Genomic DNA, 20,294 nt, shown 5'->3' with positions numbered 1-20,294 from the left:
AACTAAGCTAATAGAATTTCAGAAGTTACTCAGGTAAGTGCCATTCAACTTTGTACATCTAAAGCTTGTCAGACTTTTTTAATGTCAGTGTTATTTTTTAACTAATATTACAATGTTTCCAGTGTTCACATGTTTGTAACCATTTGATATATTTATGGTTGACGACTTGATTATTTGTATTATTGTACTATTGTTTCCTTTTTTGTTTGTTTGTTTTGCAAAGTAAATGTAAAATAGAAATTAAGTATATGCTACAAAATGTATCAAGCCATACAGAGTGAATAAATCAAAACCACTGGAAGTAGTTTAGTAATTGTCGAATATTTTTATAATGAATACGTTATTTTTATAAAGAATAACTGGATTTTAGTTTGTCCGCTTTATATGCTGTTGTAAACACTACAGTAGTAACGGGTTACTTAAAATATTTACTAGGCATTATTATAATTATCGTTACTGTTGTTAAAACTGCTCTGATTTATGCACAGATTGAGAAAAGGCCATTTTTAAAAGCTAAATGGGAACCAATGTTTTATCGTCATTCAGTTGCGTCTGACATTATTCAGTGAAACACTGAACTGTAGTATGTTTTAGAAGATGGTAAGATTGCTCTTTAATTCCCTATGAATGCTGACCTTTGCGAGAACACATTTTTTTACCTTTTTAGTTTGGGTTATATACTGTATTGTATAGAGTACATTAGTTTAACGTTTTATCTGTTTTATGTTAGTATTTGTGGTGGACTACTCTGGCCAAATAACAGTTAGAAAAACATTTGCTATTCTGTATTAGTCTTTGAGCAGTATGAAATAATTATTTGCATTCTAAATAGGTAATTATTGATCTTATATTAATAATTATTTCAATGATTATGTAATTCTACTTTATTAATGAGCTGAACTCATTATCTCACTTATCTCGCAGGCTGTCACACTGCACACAGACCTTGGTGATATCAAAATAGAGTTGTTTTGGGAGAAGGCCCCGAAAAGCTGTGAAGACACCTGTTTCCAACACACAGACACCTATCTTGAATAGGTGATATCATTTTTTTCTATATGTTAATTCTCTTTTTTCCCCCTCAGAATTGTATTGCACTGTGCGCTAGTGGGTTTTACAATGGATGTGTTTTTCATTGAAACATAAAGGGCTTTATGGTCCAGACTGGAGACCCAGCAGGTAACTGATAATGGATTTCTTTTCTTACCTCTAACCCAAGTCTCAGCTTTAGTTTTTAAGCTTGTAAAATGAGTGAATGAAGTTTTTGGTTTTTTTTACCATTTTCGGTCAAGGTTTATTTGGTTGAATTATTTAAATTGTTTCTCCCGCAGGTACAGGCAAAGGAGGGACCAGTATTTGGGGAAGAAAGTTTGAAGATGAATTCAGTGACCATCTGAAAGTATGTATTGCTATTAAAGTAATTTAATGTTTAAGTGGTTTGTGTGTGTGGGGGGGACCTCTCAATAATCATCTAGTCTGAGCAAACATCCACAGTATCCGGCACTGTGGTTAATCATGTCTGGACCAGACTGACTTACAATGCAATTTAAACATCTTTTTAGTCTGATCTAACTTAATCTCCCTTTTAATGTCTGTCTTATGTAGCACAATGTGGTGTGGTGGCCATGGCCAATAATGGACCAGACACAAATGCATCACAGTTCTACTTCACATATGCAAAACAGCCTCACCTGGACATGAAGTACACTGTTTTTGGAAAGTATGTTTTTTTTTGTTTATGATCTTTTGCTAGTGTGTTTTATTTATGTATTTATTTTGACTTTTTTTCAGTTTCATGCTGTTTCATAAATTTGTGCACACTGACTTGCCTCTGTTTTTCCTATAATCTTTTACATTGGGTTTTAAATGTATGGTATTTTAATAAAAAAATAAGCCATTGTACTTGAATATTTTCACTGAATTGATAGAATTTCTCCTTGTTTTCCTAAGTGGTTTGGTAACACTTTACAATAAGGTTCATTAGTTAAACATTAGTTAATATATTAACTAACATGAACTAACCATGAGCAATACATTTGTTACTGTATTTACTAATCTACGCTAACGTTAGTTAATAAAAATACAGATGTTCATGTTAGTTCACAGTGCATTAACTAATGTTAACAAGATTTTAATAATGTATTAGTAAATGTTGAAATTAACATTATCAAAGATTAACAAACGCTGTATAAGTGCAGTTCATTATTAGTTCATGTTAACTAATGTAGTTAACTAATGAACCTTATTGTAAAGTGTTACCAGTGGTTTCTATATAATTTGTCATTGTCTTTGTATGAACTATGATTTTGAAAGGCAAAAATTAGGACTACAATTTTGAAATCGTTGTGACGCTAGTGACCCGGATATTTAGATAAACACTATCAAAGTCACTTTTAATGAAATCCGCAACAATAGGTCTGATAATAAAAATACAGATATACCCTGGCACGAGAAAACTGTACAATGCGATTCATATTTTACAGACTTAATTTAGAGCTAAAGTAACGGACTGAACCCTTGTGATGTTTTGTAAGTTGCCTTATTGCTCTTATTGTACATACACAGTGACGTAACTAACGGGTTCTGTTGCACGTGAGCGAAAGGAAAAATAAAAGCCGGGTCACTCGAGAGCTGTGAATATCCTATGACTCGAAATGGCAACTCCAGATGCGTTCAAAGTAGGTTGAGCCCACTGATCTATAATAGTGAATTGTGGTGGTTGAGCCCCGCTTTTACACTCCCAGAATTTCAAAATGCCTGAGTGCACATAAACCTCAATCGCATCGATATACTGTTTGCGTTTGAATTTCACGCTAAACTTTGATTTTAAACATGATGATTTGGCGTTTTAGGTCGGCTCTTTAAAGGGCAAAGTGGCGCTGATCACCGGCGCGAGTTCAGGGATAGGAGCGGGCGCAGCGGTGCTGTTCTCCAGGCTGGGCGCACAGCTGGCGCTTAATGGACGCGATGTGGACAACCTCACCAAAGTCGCCGAAGAGTGCGAAGCTTGTGGGGCAGTTAAAGTAAAACTCACTGGAATCTCTTCAGACTGTTAAATACCGTCTCAATGATGCTAATAGGCTTTAATGATTCACATATAAATGCTCATCTCCCTATGGCTCCTGTCCAACGTGTTTAGCCCTTATTAGTGCCAGGAGACTTAACAGATGAGGACACTGTGAAGAGGACAGTGGAAGAGGTCATCGCTCACTTTGGGAAGCTGGATGTCCTCATCAACAGTGCAGGAATCCTCGCCATGGGCAGTATAGAGACAACAGACATGGCCCAGTATGACAAGGTCATGTCTGTCAATGTCAGGTAAAATATTATTTAACTTCGGGAATGTGCACTGGATTCAATAAATCAGGGGTTTTCAATCATTTAGATGCTGCAGACCCCCACATATGATCATCCTGCTATGAGGTACTCCCATCCCACAACTTAAAATGTAAACATTTATGTAGTTTCTTGATAATTATCTATAAATATGAAATATTATATATATATATACGGTTCATATAATAATATTTTTAAAAAGTTACATTATTATATTTTTCCTACTTATTGTAGTACTGAACTGTTAAATGTATTAATTATCTACTCATTTATTATTTTGATCTAATTTTAATTTCCTTATCATTATTTTTTTCCCCTAAACTTTTTCATGGATCCTATAGCACGCCCTTGCACCCCGCTGGGTGCAATAGATAATAGTTGAAAGATGTGGGTATTTGACTTTATAAGGACAGGTAAACAACATTTGACATGTTTTCTTCCCTTTCAGATCAGTATATCATCTCACTCATCTCTGTGTGCCTCATCTCATCAACACGAAAGGCTCAATTGTGAATGTGTCCAGTGTGAATGGGCAACGATCAGTGAGTTTATACATCAGTACCAAATGAACCATGAAATATATAAATATAAAATAATTGCTCATTGTTTTATTCTTGTAGGCCCTGATTGATCGTCTTAAACATTTTCTGTCCATTATAGTTTCCTGGTGTACTTGCCTACTGCATGTCCAAATCAGCCATCGACCAGTTCACACGCTGTGTTGCTCTTGGTAAGGTATCTCTATAATATCTCTATGATATCTAGAATAATATTTACAGGAGACTATTACGAGCTATTTGTCTTAAGTCAAAAGTTTGGCATGTTTCCTTTTACTTTTTTGCCGTTTCATTTGTTTTGAACTGTTTCTAGGCTGTTTATATAAAGTGTGACAGCATTCTCTTAGAGCATTAATGGCTGAAATGATGAATAGATTTTTTAGCTAATTTTATGTCCATTTACAGAAATTGACTTTCAATAATAAACTTGCCCTGAAAAATACACCCAAGTAAAAAGTGTGACAACTAGCCCCGGTCTCCTCTACTAGTTGATGCAAAGGGCTTGGGTATTACTATTCTACAAACAAGTGTTTTCTCATCTCATCTTAATTGTAGAGTTGGCATCAAAGCAAGTACGTGTCAACTCAGTTTGGTAAGTTTCATTCTGCTGTTTTACATTTTACGGGCCATAGAATTGTTACACTGAGGTAATACAAATGCTTTGTCTTAACAGCCCAGGAGTCATTATAACAGAGGTTCACAAGCGTGCAGGACTTGATGAGGACCAGTATGCTCAGGTGATGAGTTAAGACCAAATGCTTTATCTAATTTGACTCTAATGCATGCTTCTAAATAACACGCCATGTGTTTTGTGCTTTGCTCCAGTTCCTTGAGAAGTGCAAGGTGACTCATGCTCTTGGCAGACCAGGTGAAGTAGAGGAAGTAGCTCATGCTATCGCCTTCCTGGCATCTGATGCAGCAACATTTATAACAGGTGTCAATCTTCCAGTGGACGGAGGTCGACATGCTATGTGTCCACGGTAATGCTTTGCCGCCATGATACAGCTCTGTCATAGTTGTGTGTCATAAAAGCAAAGAAATAAACAAAGTTGGAATCGATCTGAATGTTGAAATCCTTAATGTATTAGCATGTTGATTTGATGTGATCTTTTATTTTTTCATAGCATAATGAACATTAACAGAAAGAAGTGCACATTTCATGCAGTATCTGCAATTATTTATTAGTGAGTCAGCAATTTTCTCCAAATTCTGGCATGTTTACACAGATGGAAACATGGAAACATTTATTACAGACCAAGAGTTGCGCAATAGTGTTCAAATACAGCTGGAAGTTATACATTAGCATTCAAAACTGAAATATGGTCTGATCAGATATACTTTAACAATATATTTTAATCTTTACAAAAGATATGACAGCCAAATGATGCCACAGCAGCATTCAAAATCAACTTAATACATCTCCCTTGAACTGCAATATGAAAAAAAAGAAAATGACATTAAACCTGACTTTGACTGAACATTTATCTACCAATCAGCGGACACTTCATTTAGTTCTTGTAATTTAGTGTATTAATTTACAGCAGTGGTTCTCAACCTTTTTTAACTCCAATCCACTCTTGTCAAGAATTTATGTATCTATAAATTATGTACCTCTGGTCTTTAAAAATAAACTTAAAAACGTAATGAGTTAGTTTCATGTTGTAAATTATTATTTTTGTGTTTTGTAAAATTTTAATTAAGATAAACTTAATACAACTACATTAAAAATATTTTGACACCTAAAGCCCATTCACACCAAGACCGATAACTATATGTGTCCACATCAGTGTACAATAATGTAATGTTTATTATAAACACGTGCTGCAGTTCTGTCATCGACTGCTTTACATGGCTCTTTAAAACTGATTGGATTCTGATTGGCTGTCAATGTTTTTAATTGTAAAAAAAAAAAAAAAAAGTGATTCCGACAATATTGTTCCAATGTGCTGTTATTGTTATGGTAGAGGTGTGGACTTATTTCTTTACATTGAGAATGATTTTTTAAACTATATCTTTTATCATTATTTTTATAATTATCGTCCTTGCAGTGAACGGGCCTTTACTGGGGCCCCCTAGTGCACCCTGACCTCCTGGTTGAGAACCACTTTTATACAGAATTGTGACTTCAAGACAAATTGTGTCTACATCATGTATATTAATATAATTTATTTAGACGTTAATATGAATTTATAGTCCTTCAATCAAACTGCCTTCATTGGCATTATCAAAACTGTTTTTTCCATGGATCTGCTTCAGGTGTTTACGGAGAACTGGTTTATGTGCAAACACCATGTCGCAGTAATTACATCGGTGTGGTTTGTCCCCACTGTGAAGGTTCAGGTGGTCTAGCAGCGAACACTTCTGAGTAAAAGTCTTTCCACATATCTTACACTGGAAGGGTTTGATGCCAGCGTGGACACGCATGTGCCGGTGTAGGTTTCCTTTCTGGGTAAATGTTTTTCCACACAGGAGGCACATAAACAGCTTGTGCATCTTCAGATGGTTGGCGTAGTTCTCCAGCTGACGGAACACGCGAGCACATTTAGGGCACTGGTGGTACCACTGCATACCCTTATCGGCATTCCTTGAGCATCCCCAAAGATTCCCTTTCCCGGAGCCACTGGGTCCAGGTGGGGACAGCGAATATTCAGCTGCTGGGTTGATGGCGATTTCTGCAGGTCGGGTTTCCACTGTGGAGTTTATCAGGGAGTGCTGTGGCTCTGGTGAGCGCAGTGTTGGCGAGCGACTTGAGCGACGCTGGAAGTTATCAGGCATTCGCTCATCTATTGACTCTACCTTAACGATGCTAATGGGACTTTCCTCTCCTCTGCTGTTGCTCTGAGAGTTTCTAAACACAGGCGGAGACTTGGGCTGTATGATCACAACATCATCATCATCAATGTCATCTTCGCCATCATTGTCCACCTCATCCTCTTCATCACATACCGTCTCCACAGCTGGTTGGCCACGCTGTGCGTTGAAGTCCGATGGCTGTCGGGATGATGCACGCTCGTCTTTGACCTCATGTGGTTTTATGAATTTATTCAGAGCTTCGGTGCACTGCTCTACAATGTGACCCATCTGGAGGAAACTAGCAACTGTTAAATAGTGTACTAATTCCAGCTCTGGAAACTCCAGTGTCCCAGTGTAGCAGGACAGAAGAAGCTTCTGTCCAACTTCTGCATCCTGCTGTGTAGATATCTGTACTTCATGTGAGTCCTGAAGGACAAACTGGTCTCTAAGGAAAGGGGAGCCAGCGGCAAAGACCACTTTGTGTCCAGGCACTTCCAAGTCATTGATGTGGACCACAACATCACAGAAACGTCTGTCTCGACGAAGAACATCCATCTTTTGAAGCATGGAGTCCCCGAATGTGGGAAAGTTGAACTGCAGTATCACCCCGTCCTGAGCCATGGTGCACTATTAAATACACACAACATAACAGATTTCAACTTAGTATAACCATGTCATATATGCCTATCTGTAATTGGCTATAGTTTCCAAACACACGTGTTTAGCTAAAAGGTTTAAAAGGCACATAATTATAATGATATTTAGATGTAGATGCTGGTCTATATTTTCTGATAGCACAAATGTTTTAAGTGTGCACGATGGTGTCAAGTACAGGCCTGGAAAGTGTACAGAGCTAAACCAGAAACACTGGATGGACGACTGTAAAGAATGGAGAAAAAGACACACCGTCACAGGAATGAGGTGAATATAAGAGTTTATTTAAAATATGAATACCTGCAGCAATTTGCTTTATTTTCTGTCTGGGTGTTTTGTTGTCCTGGGATGAGCATACAGCGCCTGTGTGTTTAGTGTGTGGCTTGAGACGGAAAAGGATGTGCCCACTTTCCTGATTGGTCGGCGAAATTTAAAGGGGCAGGACACAATTACAGGTGGCTAATTGTGAAAACCCTTCGTGTCGTCTGTATAAAGTCTATTCTTAACGGCAGAAAGAAAGATTTATTCACAGTTAGACCGTACAATAAAAAAGGTCATCCAGCATATGCAGTTTTTTTGGAACCATTTAATATTGCAATAGTACATTTTATTGTTGTTGTATATAGTATGATTATCATTTTTATTTAGACTTTTAATGTTTCAGTACAGTTAACAGTTTTATTTATTTATTTATGTTTTTTGTGGAAGCCACTTGGATATTTTACACTGAAATTGAAATGTACTATTGCTTTAGTAGTAGTAGTAGCATTTGTTGTTGTATTTCTTGATCTTTAGAGAAGGCGTTCAAGGTTTCATATTACTTATGACTTTTATGACTATTCACTTTTCCATTCATGCTGTCTTTGTGGAAACCACTTGTATATTACAATAGTAAAATAGTATATTACAATTATTATTATTATTATTATTAGAATTTGTAATATTCCAAAATAAATGAATAAAAATAAAAACCCTGCAAGAATGGAAATGTTGACTGTCGCAAGTTATATGAATCCCTGAAAGCCATAATTGCTCTCCAGATAATAATAACATTAATAATAATAATAACAATAATAATTGTGCGATTTTAATATATGTAATATATGTAAATAATATGTTATATATATATATATATATAATAATAATAAATGTAAATTATTATTATTTCTAGAGTGCAACTAAGGCTGTCAACGTGCACGTTTCTATTCTTGCTGTTTTTTGTGGAACCCACGTGAATATGAAAAAAGTACATAACGATGATGATAAAGATGATGCTCTTAAACAAAACATCAGGATAAAAGTATACAATTTCCAGTTTTCAAGTTGTCTAATAGGAGTCTCACTGTGTGTGCTAAAGTAAAATACCTTGGACATTTCATCACTGAACGCATGACAGACGATGAGGATATTGAAAGGCAACGCTGTATGATGTATATGCAGGCGAATATACTTTTACATAAGTTTAGTTTCTGTTCAGATGAGGTGAAGCATATTGTACAACACTTTATACTGCTCATCTGTGGTTCAGCTATAGAACATCTAGTTTACAGAAGCTGCAAGTAGCTTATAATGATGCAATGAGAATTTTATTAAAGAGACCTAGATGGCATAGTGCAAGTGAAATGTTTGTGAGTGCAAGAGTAATCACTTTTAAAGCACTGTTACGAAATCTTATGTATAGATTTATCTGCCGGCTAAATGCTTCAAAAAATGAGATTATTGTGGGTCTATCAAATATAAGGGTTAGTACTACACGGTTTCAGTCAAAGCTGTGGAGACATTGGTATTGTTGTATTTTATTGTGTGTGGTAGATGCTGTGGGTTGTCCTATTGTCTTTTTTTCTTTGGACCTTGAGTCTGTAATAAAGATTGATTATGATTCAAACCACTTTGCGTACGTCTTGCCACAAGGAGGAAGTGTTGTACAAAGGAAGCAAGTAATGCAATTTTATTTTTAAGTTATACTGATAATCGTCTGTTAAGTAAATTATACATTTACAGTGCAGCAGTATTTGAGATTGTTGTTATGGGGCTTTTGACATGTAAAAACAAATAGTTTTGAGAGATTTCTACTGAATGGAAGGATCACGATATTGAATACACTGTAGCAGCTGAAGACAGAAACCCTCTTCATTTGCCAAAGGCAGTGGTAGACACCATATCACTTTTATTGTCAGTAATATAGCCCAATAGGCAGCAGCTTGTAATGACATTTGTTACAATAATAATGATTGTGGTTCACAAACAATGGTAAGGCAGAAAAAATCAACTGATGTTTCATAAGTAACTTATTATGGATAACAGAAACCAAACAAGAGTCTGTGGCCAATCAGTATAAAGTTTATTGTAAATGCTTCATTGTATGTATCAGTATGTTTACTCATCCGCACAATGGTTTAGATGGGATAATACACAGGGTGTTAAAGCTGAGCTGGGACTCTACACCTTTATTTGTCAGATGTGCACTCCACATCCATAATCATCAAAAAGACAATGACAAAAAAAAGTGAATTTTGAATGCCCCATATTGAAAACTGCATAATTGAATGTGGTTTTTGGAGCTCTCATCCAAACGAAAACGTGTCACATTTTCATTATATGAGCTAATTGTCTATAGATATGGTTAGTAGATAAAATTCTACATATAAAAATTATGAATTCAGACATTTCATTCAGTATTTTGGATGTAGTATAGTGTTTCATTCAGCACTGAGAATGAAAAATAAATTCTGATTTTCAAGTAACAGATATATAAATCTGACCTGTGTAAGATTGCTAGAATTTACTGAAAGTCTGTTTAAGTGCTTAAATAATTTTATACCTGGCAATAATAGTGGAATCTATCAGAGCAAACCAAAGTAAAGGCTCTTGTTTACAAGGACCGTGATGGGCTGGGACTGTAGTAGTTGTTTCACCCAGAAAGCCTCACAAAAGCAAGACATCTGACACTACAGAGGTTTGGTGTCAGGGCTTTTTCGGTCATCGTTCTCAAAGTGAGGCTGTCTTGATTTCGTCCTTTGGCTCGGTTTCTCACACTGTGACCAGACAGGTTCAAATCCCCATCCACAGCTACATATCATTTTTCTACCACCGTCCCTAAAACTAGTAGGCCTACTTTATTCAGGAAATCAGCTAGTATCGTATGTATTTAGTTTCACTGTGTGACTTTTGGTCTGTGCTACTCTTAAATGACCCGCTCTATTGCGACTCGCCTTACAGAATCAGACCTAAAGAAAGTGAAGAAGATATAATATCAGTGAAAAGACATGCAAGACATTCAAATAATTATGAGAGAATGTGAAGATGTAAAGTCTTATAATCCTATAAATTATGAAAAAGAGCTGGTAGAAAAAAATCAAGACCGCTGACACGTCACTACTTTGTAATATCTGACATGTTTATTCAATGTGTAGCGAAATGATGAACAGATCACTGAGAATAGTCTTGTGATAAGTGTACCCACTGATAAAGCACAAGAATACAGGTGTCACTTGTGAGCCAGACTCACTTTTTTCGTTCTTCAATCTGTTCAACTTCACTGGATTCATCCACCACCTTTCCATTTACCATGGTCTGGGTGACCACCTTCACAATCTTCCTGGTTCTCACTTCAGGTTCTTCTACAAAAGGCAGGGAAAAAATGCTATTTCTCAAAGAGAATGTGTGCAAGTTCAGTGTTTTAAATGTATACATGTTACTGCAGGTGCTCAAATGCTCTTTTTAGGAGATCACTTCACTATAACTAATTTATTGTGCCGAGTTACACTGTCAAAGAGTTGTTGGCAACTACAATATAAGTAAACTTAATGATACTGTTGTAGGGCTAGTTGTAGCTCTTTTTACTCCAGTGAACATTTCTCAGGTGGCTTTATTTTTGAAAATAATGCAAACCTTAAAATGTTTTAAACATTTCCACCATTATCACCCAGGAAAAATACGTCAAGTTCAGATTAGCAGAGAGCAAACTAGTCACAATGGAAACCAACCATAAAACAGTGTCATAAATTTAAACAAATACATGTGCATGTACGGCCAAGTACAGGGATATCCTGGACGAAAACCTTCTCCAGAGTGCTCAGGACCTCAGACTGGGCCGAAGGTTTACCTTCCAACAAGACAATGACCCTAAGCACACAGCTAAAATAACGAAGGAGTGGCTTCACAACAACTCTGTGACTGTTCTTGAATGGCCCAGCCAGAGCCCTGACTCAAACCCAATTGAGCATCTCTGGAGAGACCTAAAAATGGCTGTCCACCAATGTTTACCATCCAACCTGACAGAACTGGAGAGGATCTGCAAGGAGGAATGGCAGAGGATCCCCAAATCCAGGTGTGAAAAACTTGTTGCATCTTTCCCAAAAAGACTCATGGCTGTATTAGATCAAAAGGGTGCTTTTATTAAATACTGAGCAAAGGGTCTGAATACTTAGGACCATGTGATATTTCAGTTTTTCTTTTTTAATAAATCTGCAAAAATGTCAACAATTCTGTGTTTTTCTGTCAATATGGGGTGCTGTGTGTACATTAATGAGGAAAAAAATTAACTTAAATGATTTTAGCAAATGGCTGCAATATAACAAAGAGTGAAAAATTTAAGGGGGTCTGAATACTTTCCGTACCCACTGTATATATATATATATAAAATTACAAACTGTAAATATACAATATATCAAACCATTGTTTTGGTCAACAAAAGTTATTAGTAAAAATTAAGTTATTGTATTAAAACATATGACACATGGAAAAACTTGCCTCAACTGGACGTTTTAAGTTCAAATCTTACTTTGTTACATATTGCATGGTGACACTTTTCTGAATGTATGTCAGTGTTGTTTTATTGTGTTTGCTTATTTAAAAGCTGTGACAAAAAATATTATATTGTGATTTTAGTTTTATAATAGTTTCAATAACAAAATATTCCAGTTTTAAGAGGATTTTGTACTAGATGTTTGAAATCAAAATACAAAAACACTGCTCAAGCATTTCATTCAAATAAACCCCATTCTTCCCTATTAGTATCAACATTATACAGTATTTGTATATTTTCCCAAAAAAACCCGGAATACTTCTTTAGTTTTATAGTCTTAGAACTATCCATTCAGAACAGACTTACTTTTAGAAGAGGGTGTCTCTTTTATCCTGAAACACAAAAAGGAAATAGTCACAACTGATTGCATATATCAGAAACGCTTCCTTTATCTGGGTGTACTTAAGGAACTGTGTCAAAAGAAAACAGCATATTTCAGCTTCGAGAAAGCTCTCTGGGTTCTTACACTTCCTCTCCCTCCAGCAGCCTTCGGTAGGTGGCGATCTCCAGCTCCAGATTCTGTTTGATATGCAGTAACTGCTCGTAATCGGTTTTGATTCGTTGCATGTCCAGGCGCAGCTGTGAGAGTTCATCCTCCAGCTGTGTGAGCGAGCCCTGAAGATGCTCGATCTCAAGAGTGTACTTCTGATTCGTCTCTCCGAGGTTCCCCTCCAGAACACCAACCTGAGGTGAGCCATAACATTTTCAATGAGTTCAAAATACAGTATGTAAGACTGGAGTATGATTAGTTTAAACCCATTATTAGAGATGAGCACCATCAAGAATGAACTTCCTTGTATAATGTCTGATCTATAACCAGTATGTGTGAACTACTAGCTGAACAACCTGCTGAAAGCTCTTTATCACCTGTCCAGGCCATGAGGATGCAACGTGTTTTTAGACTGTCATCACATGTATTCCAGAGTGATTTTTTTATATGGGAGTAAACATATGGTTGTTGTTTGCATGAGGATGAACAGCAGATGGAGGAGACTGTGGTTTCCTGTGCTGAAAAGGTAACCTTGACACGTTCTCTGCTTTTTAATTAGATCTGCAATAATTTAGCCCATAGTTTGTCAACAAATATCCAAAGTCAAAAAAAGGTAAAAAGAAAAAACACTGCAAGAATATGATGCCTCACACAGCTCACTGACATATTCATTGACCTTTAACCACAGGATAGAGGTTTTGACTGTTTGAAGAATGTTTATCCAAACAGATTTACAGACGAGTAATATAGCATGAGCAATTCACTGTTGAGAAGATGTGTTTTCTCCATTGCCTCTTGACTTCAAGCAATTCAGTCTTGCCCACTCTACAGGAAATTTGGAAAAGGAACTTTCTCCTTAACAGAAAAGCAAGTAAGCAATTTGTCTGGAATCTTTGTTATTATCTTGTATATAAACCTCTCAAAAAGAGACTGTTTTCCCTTTTTCCAGGGGTTTAAAGTCTGGTTGCAACAGAAGAACATACGAGATGTATCATTTTCAAACTGGGGTGCAACACAGAAAAAGATACACTGTCAGCCTAATAAATAAATATATTAAATAAATATTTTCCAGATAACATTTTAATAATTTGGTTTATCAATTATGAAGTCAAGTCAATTATTTCATTTATTCAACATAAATATCATCAACAAAAATATTTTTTCATCAGTAAAAACATTCAAATATAAACAATAAAATATGAACATGAGGATCATTATATTTGGGGCTCCTTGGCATCATGACGTTTTCAAATCCCCTGTCATACATGAAAATACAGTAGAATTTCAACATATATGCCGAGTTATGTTTCTGACAGATGTTTGTGAAAGATTTGTCCTTTTGATAATATTTGTTTATTTGACTTAATCTGTTCTGATGTCCACTGCAGTGAAAATATTTTTTATTATTATTATAAAAGTCTACTTTGCAGCATGTTCATGACCATCTAAACAACTGGAAAAGTCCGGGAAAACAAAGAAAAGACAAAAATTGGGAGACTTTCCTGGACCTTATGGGATGCAACAATCCACAATGTTCCAGTGTTCTGAAGCATACACTTGCATCTATATTAACTGGTTACTTCAGTCACAATTAATTTGTCTCAACAGGAGTAAAAGTCATGCTTTTACCAACTGTAGTGGACATTTCACAGACAAACTGCAGCAATTTTAGGATAAACGTTCAATCACCTGTTTGCGCAGACTGTCCAGTTCCACCTCTAATGACTGCAGGAAGCGTCGTCTTTCACTGAGTTCACTCTGAGAACATCGCAGAGCCTCGTTACTCTCTTTCACCTCCGACTGCACTGTCTCCAGCTGTCACATATACACACACCACACAGAACACATATTCGTTTAAACACACCTGTGTTTGCAGTGAAATCATCAGTCTATAATAGCTGATTCAGGTGTGGAGTCTGTGTTGGATTGTACACTGACCTTCTTCAGATACCACATCTCAGCATCCTCTTTATTCTTGCGTGCGATGCTCTCGTACTGCACTCTTAGCTCTGCCATGATGGCTCCGAGGTCTGGGCCCTGGGCTGCGTCCACCTCCACGTTCACTTGCTCATTGGCTAGACGGGCCTTCAGTGTGTTCTTCTCCTTCATGGTGACAGACGAGTCATTTAGAATCTCACCAGAGAGTATTTGCACATTTTAGCACTAGTTTAAATATCAATTTATACTAATTTTCTTAGAAATATGAACCAATTATAACATTTTCAGAACCTTTTTCAGACTAGTGGAAAGAAAAATCCAAAATAAACTTTTTAGTCTTTATTGTATTGCACTTTATATATGTGCGTCTGTTGATTTCAATTACAATACACATCTTCAAAAGCCATTTTCTCAAAATTAGTTTTTTTTTCTCTTGCACCGAACCAGAAATTTAGACTTTAATACTTTAATATCTAGACTTTAATATTTACATACACCAAACTGTACAGTTTTTTTCTCTTATCTGTAATCTAACAGCTTTTACAGTGGGGTTTGTTCATACATGATTTGCCTGATTTTATTCCTAAAAACAAAATTATGATTTTTTTTTCTGGCTGTTGACAGTATTTTCTAATTGATATTACTTTATTAAGTGATGAAAAATATATTAAATTTAATTAGATAATGTCTCATTTGCATATTTAAACATAACCTTTCAGAAACCTTGTAATACAAAAAATGTGTGCAATTCTTAATGTATGAACCAGAAATTTAGACTTTAATATTTACATACACCAAACTGTACAGTTTTTTTCTCTTATCTGTAATCTAACAGCTTTTACAGTGGGGTTTGTTCATACATGATTTGCCTGATTTTATTCCTAAAAACAAAATTATGATTTTTTTTTCTGGCTGTTGACAGTATTTTCTAATTGATATTACTTTATTAAGTGATGAAAAATATATTAAATTTAATTAGATAATGTCTCATTTGCATATTTAAACATAACCTTTCAGAAACCTTGTAATACAAAAAATGTGTGCAATTCTTAATGTACTCAATCAACTGGGGAAGTATAATATCTACATTGTTTTACCCTATTCACCTGTGTCTTGTTTTAAAAACGAATGCCACATAAAATCTATATTTTGTTATATAATGCAATGATCTCCATACATTTTTGATCATTTTTTTGTACAATTGCCTATTTGCGCTCTTAACATTCTGCAGATGCTCATTGTAAAGTGATGTGTTGTTTAGGGTTAAATGCTACATTTGAGTGGAGCCACACCTGTCTGACCAAACACTTCTTCACCTACTCAATATGTTTGTAGACCTGGGTGTGTGTGTTAATGTGTGTGTTTTACACACTGATTACTCTATATATCAATGTAAAGAAAACAGTTTGATAAGGGTGTGTTTATATCTGCAGCACTAAAAGTCTTGATATATTTCTGAATGGCTTCTGTGAGAAATAAGGCATGATCTTGCTCAAAAAATATCTATGTAATAGTATAGTCTGATTAAAATAATTTTCACTATATGTTTATCGGTGAACGTGATTTCACCAAGTACAACATGTTCCAGGATCAACATCCTTGTTGATCCTGGAACATCATTCCAATCAACCAATCAGAATTGAGGGATAACTTTTCAGGAAATGTCAGTTTTAGGCTTACAATCAGGATTAGGAGCTTCTACTCCCTTGTTAATCAGCTATCGTTTACCTGTTTTTAGGAATATATTATGGGTAAGGTTAGGTTTAGGGGTAGGGATTGGGTTAAGTCTATATTTTTGGACAGTAATGTTGATCCTGGATCAACAAAAGATGTTGATCCAAGAACATGTCTTACTTGGCAAAATCACAGAGACCATGTTTATCTGCTTATTACATTTTTTATATTGTTGAAAAAGTGGTTAGGTTTAGAGTAGGGTGGGGTTATGAGCTCATATATATATATATATATATGCATAATAGTAAAATGTAACTACAAATATTTAGAATGTATTTATATATAGCATTCCCAAACCTGTGCATGTAAATACTTTTTAGTTGCTGTTAATATTTCTATATTGTGCATTACAGTCAGCATATAATTATGCAAAAATATATGTGCAAACTTTGCCTATGAATATTAATGGCATCAAGCTGAATAATGACTACTATTTCCTAATAATTTAATATTCATAATATTAATGTTATGTTTTTGTGTTTAACCTCATCATGGTTCTTCTGGAGGAAATAGAGCTCCTCTTTCAGACTGTCCAGGTCTCCTCGAAGGGTTGCGATGATCTGATCGTGATCAGATTTTGCTCGTCTCAGAGCATGACAGTCTCTCTCAACTGACTGGCAAAGAGTAGCTTCTGCCTCCCATCTGTTTAGGAATGAATAATATAATAAACCATTAAAACCTAGAGATTAGTACAAAAATAGTACAATATATTTCATGATGGATCTTTCTCAGGGATTATAGGAAGGAACAAAAAGAGCAAAACTCACTTGACCCTAAAGTCATCTGCTGCAAGCTTGGCATTGTCAATCTCCAGCATTATACGAGCATTCTCCAACGTCTTTTTCCTCACCTAAAGAGCAGAAGTGTGATGCAGACTAATAAAGGATCTCATGCAAGGACATCATTGAACATTATTTCTGCTTTCTTGTCTATGAAACAACTAAAACCAAAGAAGTAAACAGAGCTAGATCATCAAACCTCTTGTCCAATGGCATGTGCTTGAGCAATCAGTCCCTCGATGTCGTGACCCTTGGGTGCTTGCTCCTTCATAAACTGTTTAATCTTCAGCTCCAGGTCAGCGTTGGACTTCTCCAGAGAACGTACCTTTTCCAGATAGCTGGCAAGTCGGTCGTTTAGACCTTGCATGGTCTCCTTCTCACTGGCACCAACTCCTAGACCATTCAGCGAGAAGTTGCTTAGGATGTTTAAGCCATTTCCCAGAGAGGTGGAACGAGACAGGGACAGAGTACTGGCTGAGGAGAGGGACACTGGGACTTTAGAGCGTCCTCGAACTCCACTGTCACGCATAGACATGCTGGAAAAAGACGTCTGCCGTCCCAGAGAGTGGCTGTGCACAGAGAAGCTGGAGGTCATGGTGCTCGCTGAACCAGAGACTTTCTGTGCTGTATGTGTACTGCTGGTAAAGAAATTGCTTGTTAGTCTGAATACAGCTTGTTCACTTCTGCCATGTGAAAACCATAAAACCCCAGAATACCAATAACTCTCTTTTCCACCCTTTGTTTGCAGACAGATATTTCATATTTAAAGAGCTATGTATTACTATTTAATATTACCCTGCAGTGAATAACTAGATTTAGAAAAAAAATACCCTAAATTCCTTAAATATAGCATACTGTTACCAAATACAAAAATGCTGCATTTTAATGACATGTCTTGGTGCATCAAAAAATTAGCAATTTAGTTTCAAACCACAAAGACTTTGTGAATAAGAAATGTAATACTTACAAGGATTGTGTCCAAATGCAGCACCTGAGTGTGGTTTTGTCCGGAGAAGAACTGGTGGCTTTTATTTGTTCTTGTTCAGGTGAGTCAGAGTATTTATGCTTGGACTCCCCCTGAAGAGCTGTTGACTATGGAAGTCTATAGCCAGCCAATCACATCCCCCCACAGCTGAAAGGATATTTCCTGACTGAAACTGATAAAACACAATGACATTTTCCCAAGGCACTATCCACAGATTGCATTGCACATTTGTTTTTTGAAAACTTTCAGTAACAAATTATGTGATGCTTGACTTTAATTTCATGAAACACTTGCTCAAAGACATAATACGACTTTAGGAAGGTTATACAATGAAATTCAAGATCGTTCATTGTTATTTTGACCCAAAATATTGTCTTTTATATTCCACATAAGAAAGGTTTGAAACGACATGATGGTGAGTAAATGATGACAGAATTGTCATTTTTGGGTGAGCAATCTGTTTAAGATAAATAACAGTACTGACAATTACAAATTATAATAGAAGTGACTTATGGGACAGGGTGTACTGTAATAACCATAACTTTTCTGAATCTGGTGTAACCTGATTTGCTTTAGAGAAGGGGAACAGTCCATTTCTGTACACTGACACTATTCAGTGAGGGTACAATGACCTGTAACGTGAGAACCGTGCTTCACACGGAGACGGTCCTCCAAAACCTCACGAGCCAAGAAGAGGCTCAAACAATGAAGAGACTGAGAGAGAACAGCAAGGCAAAACCTATGAGAAATGTTTCTATTTGGGGAGGAAGTTGACCTAATCACCTACATTAGTTAACACACGCTGTGACAGAAAATCTGAATGAATCCTTGAATTGAATGAATGTGTTTTCACTTAGTTAAGCTTTTCATGATCCTTGTAGGTTTAATGACTATGAACATTATACCTTGGGATGTACGCAAATACCGTATATAATAACCTTAATGCACAAGATGCATATGTTTGATGTAAACCATGGTACTAGTCGATAGCCACATTCATGAACCATGATATAAATCAAAGTACCACCATGGCTCCTTCATATAATAGACTAAATAAAGGCGACCCCTCCATCATAAATAACACTCACTATTGTAAACAGAGTCAGCACCATCATGTGGGCACAACTGAAATTGCATGCTGATGTTGTGCCAGCCATGTGCATAAAACAAACTTTTTAAGTTTGGGGTAAATAATATTGAAGATGTTTTTTTTATTCTTGCTGATTTTTTTAATATTTCATTTTAACTTAAAGTTTTCTGTTTACTATAAAATTATGTATATTTCTTTACATTAATGCAAACTGAGTGCACATTGGCGGTGACCCTGTACAAGATAGCCATATTATGAAAATCTTCAGAAATGCAGCAAATCTTGCTGTCAATAAACATTTTACCTGTTATAATCCGTTCTACAGAAAATCTCTTTATTTCTGAAGAAGCAGCTGTTATGTTGACTCAAAGACACGTCGCACACCGAGCACTGCAAACATTTCAGATGCCACGTTCATCCATTCACCTGCGTGAAGAAATAACGTATTTTTATAACGTCTTATCTGGTATTATCACTGTTCTTTATGTTTCTTTTTCCGTCATTGTGAGGTAGCTACATAGCCTAAGCTATGGTGACAGAGAAGTGCAGAACAAATCACAATTCTGAAAACAAAATAACAAATTACAAACGCAAATGCAAGTCTAAAGAACAAAATAACAATTCAGAAAGCACAACAACAATTCAGAAAACATTATAACAAGTCAGAAAACACAACGACAAATCCAAAAACAAAATAACAAGTCAGAAAACACAATGACAAATCCGAAAACAAATTAACAAGTCAGAAAACACAAGGACAAATCAGACAAACCGGAAGAGGTAGGTATAGTTTGAGACAGTGCCATTGGTTTGGGATTACTCACCGCTGACTGGACGAGACATCTGTCAATCAACGTATACAGGAAGAACCAGTCGAAGAACAGCAGAGTGGTGGTAGAAAGTTCGGAGATGGTACTAAAGTAGCTCAGTTTAAATGTATTGTATGAATTGCCCTCACTGTGGAATAAAAAATACAGAGTTTATATTTAGATTTAGTTAAAAGTGGCTGTGGAACATCAGCTCCATTGGCGCAGATGGCTAAGCATGTGTCACTGACTTCTTGATGTGATTGACCTGGGTTCGATCCCACCTTTTGCCAAACTTTTTTTCCTCCCTTTTCAAATCTCGTAT

At 36.1% G+C, this 20,294-nt stretch overlaps 3 protein-coding genes across 5 annotated transcripts; 1 reads left to right on the top strand and 2 right to left on the bottom strand.

Annotated features, from left to right (window-relative positions):
- The first annotated feature begins 407 nt into the window (after positions 1-407).
- On the top strand, positions 408-4,945 carry LOC107552635 (3-oxoacyl-[acyl-carrier-protein] reductase FabG). Of its 2 annotated transcripts, XM_016234565.1 has the most exons (11): positions 408-832; positions 925-1,038; positions 1,149-1,179; positions 1,332-1,399; positions 2,853-3,023; positions 3,140-3,318; positions 3,785-3,878; positions 3,997-4,066; positions 4,449-4,485; positions 4,567-4,630; positions 4,719-4,945. In XM_016234565.1, exons 3-11 carry the CDS (start codon positions 1,155-1,157, stop codon positions 4,875-4,877), a joined length of 867 nt encoding a protein of 288 aa, XP_016090051.1. In that variant the 5' UTR covers positions 408-832; positions 925-1,038; positions 1,149-1,154; the 3' UTR covers positions 4,878-4,945. The 2 variants fall into 2 exon arrangements, with proteins under 2 accessions (XP_016090051.1, XP_016090052.1); XM_016234566.1 differs by lacking the exons at positions 408-832; positions 925-1,038; positions 1,149-1,179; positions 1,332-1,399 and adding an exon at positions 2,355-2,678.
- Positions 4,946-5,643: 698 nt separating this feature from the next.
- On the bottom strand, positions 5,644-7,709 carry LOC107552622 (zinc finger and BTB domain-containing protein 26-like). Its single transcript, XM_016234542.1, has 2 exons — positions 7,641-7,709; positions 5,644-7,313 (listed from the first exon to the last, which is right to left on the bottom strand). Exon 2 carries the CDS (start codon positions 7,305-7,307, stop codon positions 6,081-6,083), a length of 1,227 nt encoding a protein of 408 aa, XP_016090028.1. The 5' UTR covers positions 7,308-7,313; positions 7,641-7,709; the 3' UTR covers positions 5,644-6,080.
- Positions 7,710-9,657: 1,948 nt separating this feature from the next.
- krt1-c5 (keratin, type 1, gene c5) lies at positions 9,658-19,528 on the bottom strand. 2 transcript variants are annotated; one of them, XM_016234540.1, is made up of 11 exons: positions 19,468-19,528; positions 18,056-18,245; positions 17,288-17,726; positions 17,077-17,159; positions 16,795-16,951; positions 14,576-14,740; positions 14,327-14,452; positions 12,614-12,831; positions 12,454-12,479; positions 10,849-10,960; positions 9,658-10,567 (listed from the first exon to the last, which is right to left on the bottom strand). In XM_016234540.1, exons 3-11 carry the CDS (start codon positions 17,681-17,683, stop codon positions 10,525-10,527), a joined length of 1,326 nt encoding a protein of 441 aa, XP_016090026.1. In that variant the 5' UTR covers positions 17,684-17,726; positions 18,056-18,245; positions 19,468-19,528; the 3' UTR covers positions 9,658-10,524. The 2 variants fall into 2 exon arrangements, with proteins under 2 accessions (XP_016090026.1, XP_016090027.1); XM_016234541.1 differs by having other exon boundaries at positions 17,288-17,723.
- Between the last annotated feature and the right edge of the window lie 766 nt (positions 19,529-20,294).

Source organism: Sinocyclocheilus grahami, unplaced genomic scaffold (genome assembly GCF_001515645.1).
Source record: "Sinocyclocheilus grahami isolate Dianchi unplaced genomic scaffold, SAMN03320097.WGS_v1.1 scaffold454.1, whole genome shotgun sequence".
Taxonomy (NCBI): domain Eukaryota; kingdom Metazoa; phylum Chordata; class Actinopteri; order Cypriniformes; family Cyprinidae; genus Sinocyclocheilus; species Sinocyclocheilus grahami.
This window is presented reverse-complemented; position numbering and strand designations above follow the sequence as displayed.

Coding starts and splice junctions, on each gene's coding strand:
- LOC107552635 (XM_016234565.1), top strand. CDS start 1,155: ATGGTCCAGACTGGAGACCCAGCAG. Junction 1,180..1,331: donor CCAGACTGGAGACCCAGCAG/GTAACTGATAAT, acceptor TTTCTCCCGCAG/GTACAGGCAAAGGAGGGACC. Junction 4,486..4,566: donor GTACGTGTCAACTCAGTTTG/GTAAGTTTCATT, acceptor TTGTCTTAACAG/CCCAGGAGTCATTATAACAG.
- LOC107552622 (XM_016234542.1), bottom strand. CDS start 7,307: ATGGCTCAGGACGGGGTGATACTGCAGTTCAACTTTCCCACATTCGGG.
- krt1-c5 (XM_016234540.1), bottom strand. CDS start 17,683: ATGACCTCCAGCTTCTCTGTGCACAGCCACTCTCTGGGACGGCAGACG. Junction 12,832..14,326: donor TGGACAGTCTGCGCAAACAG/GTGATTGAACGT, acceptor GGCTCACCTCAG/GTTGGTGTTCTGGAGGGGAA. Junction 10,568..10,848: donor CAGATTGAAGAACGAAAAAA/GTGAGTCTGGCT, acceptor CACTTTCTTTAG/GTCTGATTCTGTAAGGCGAG.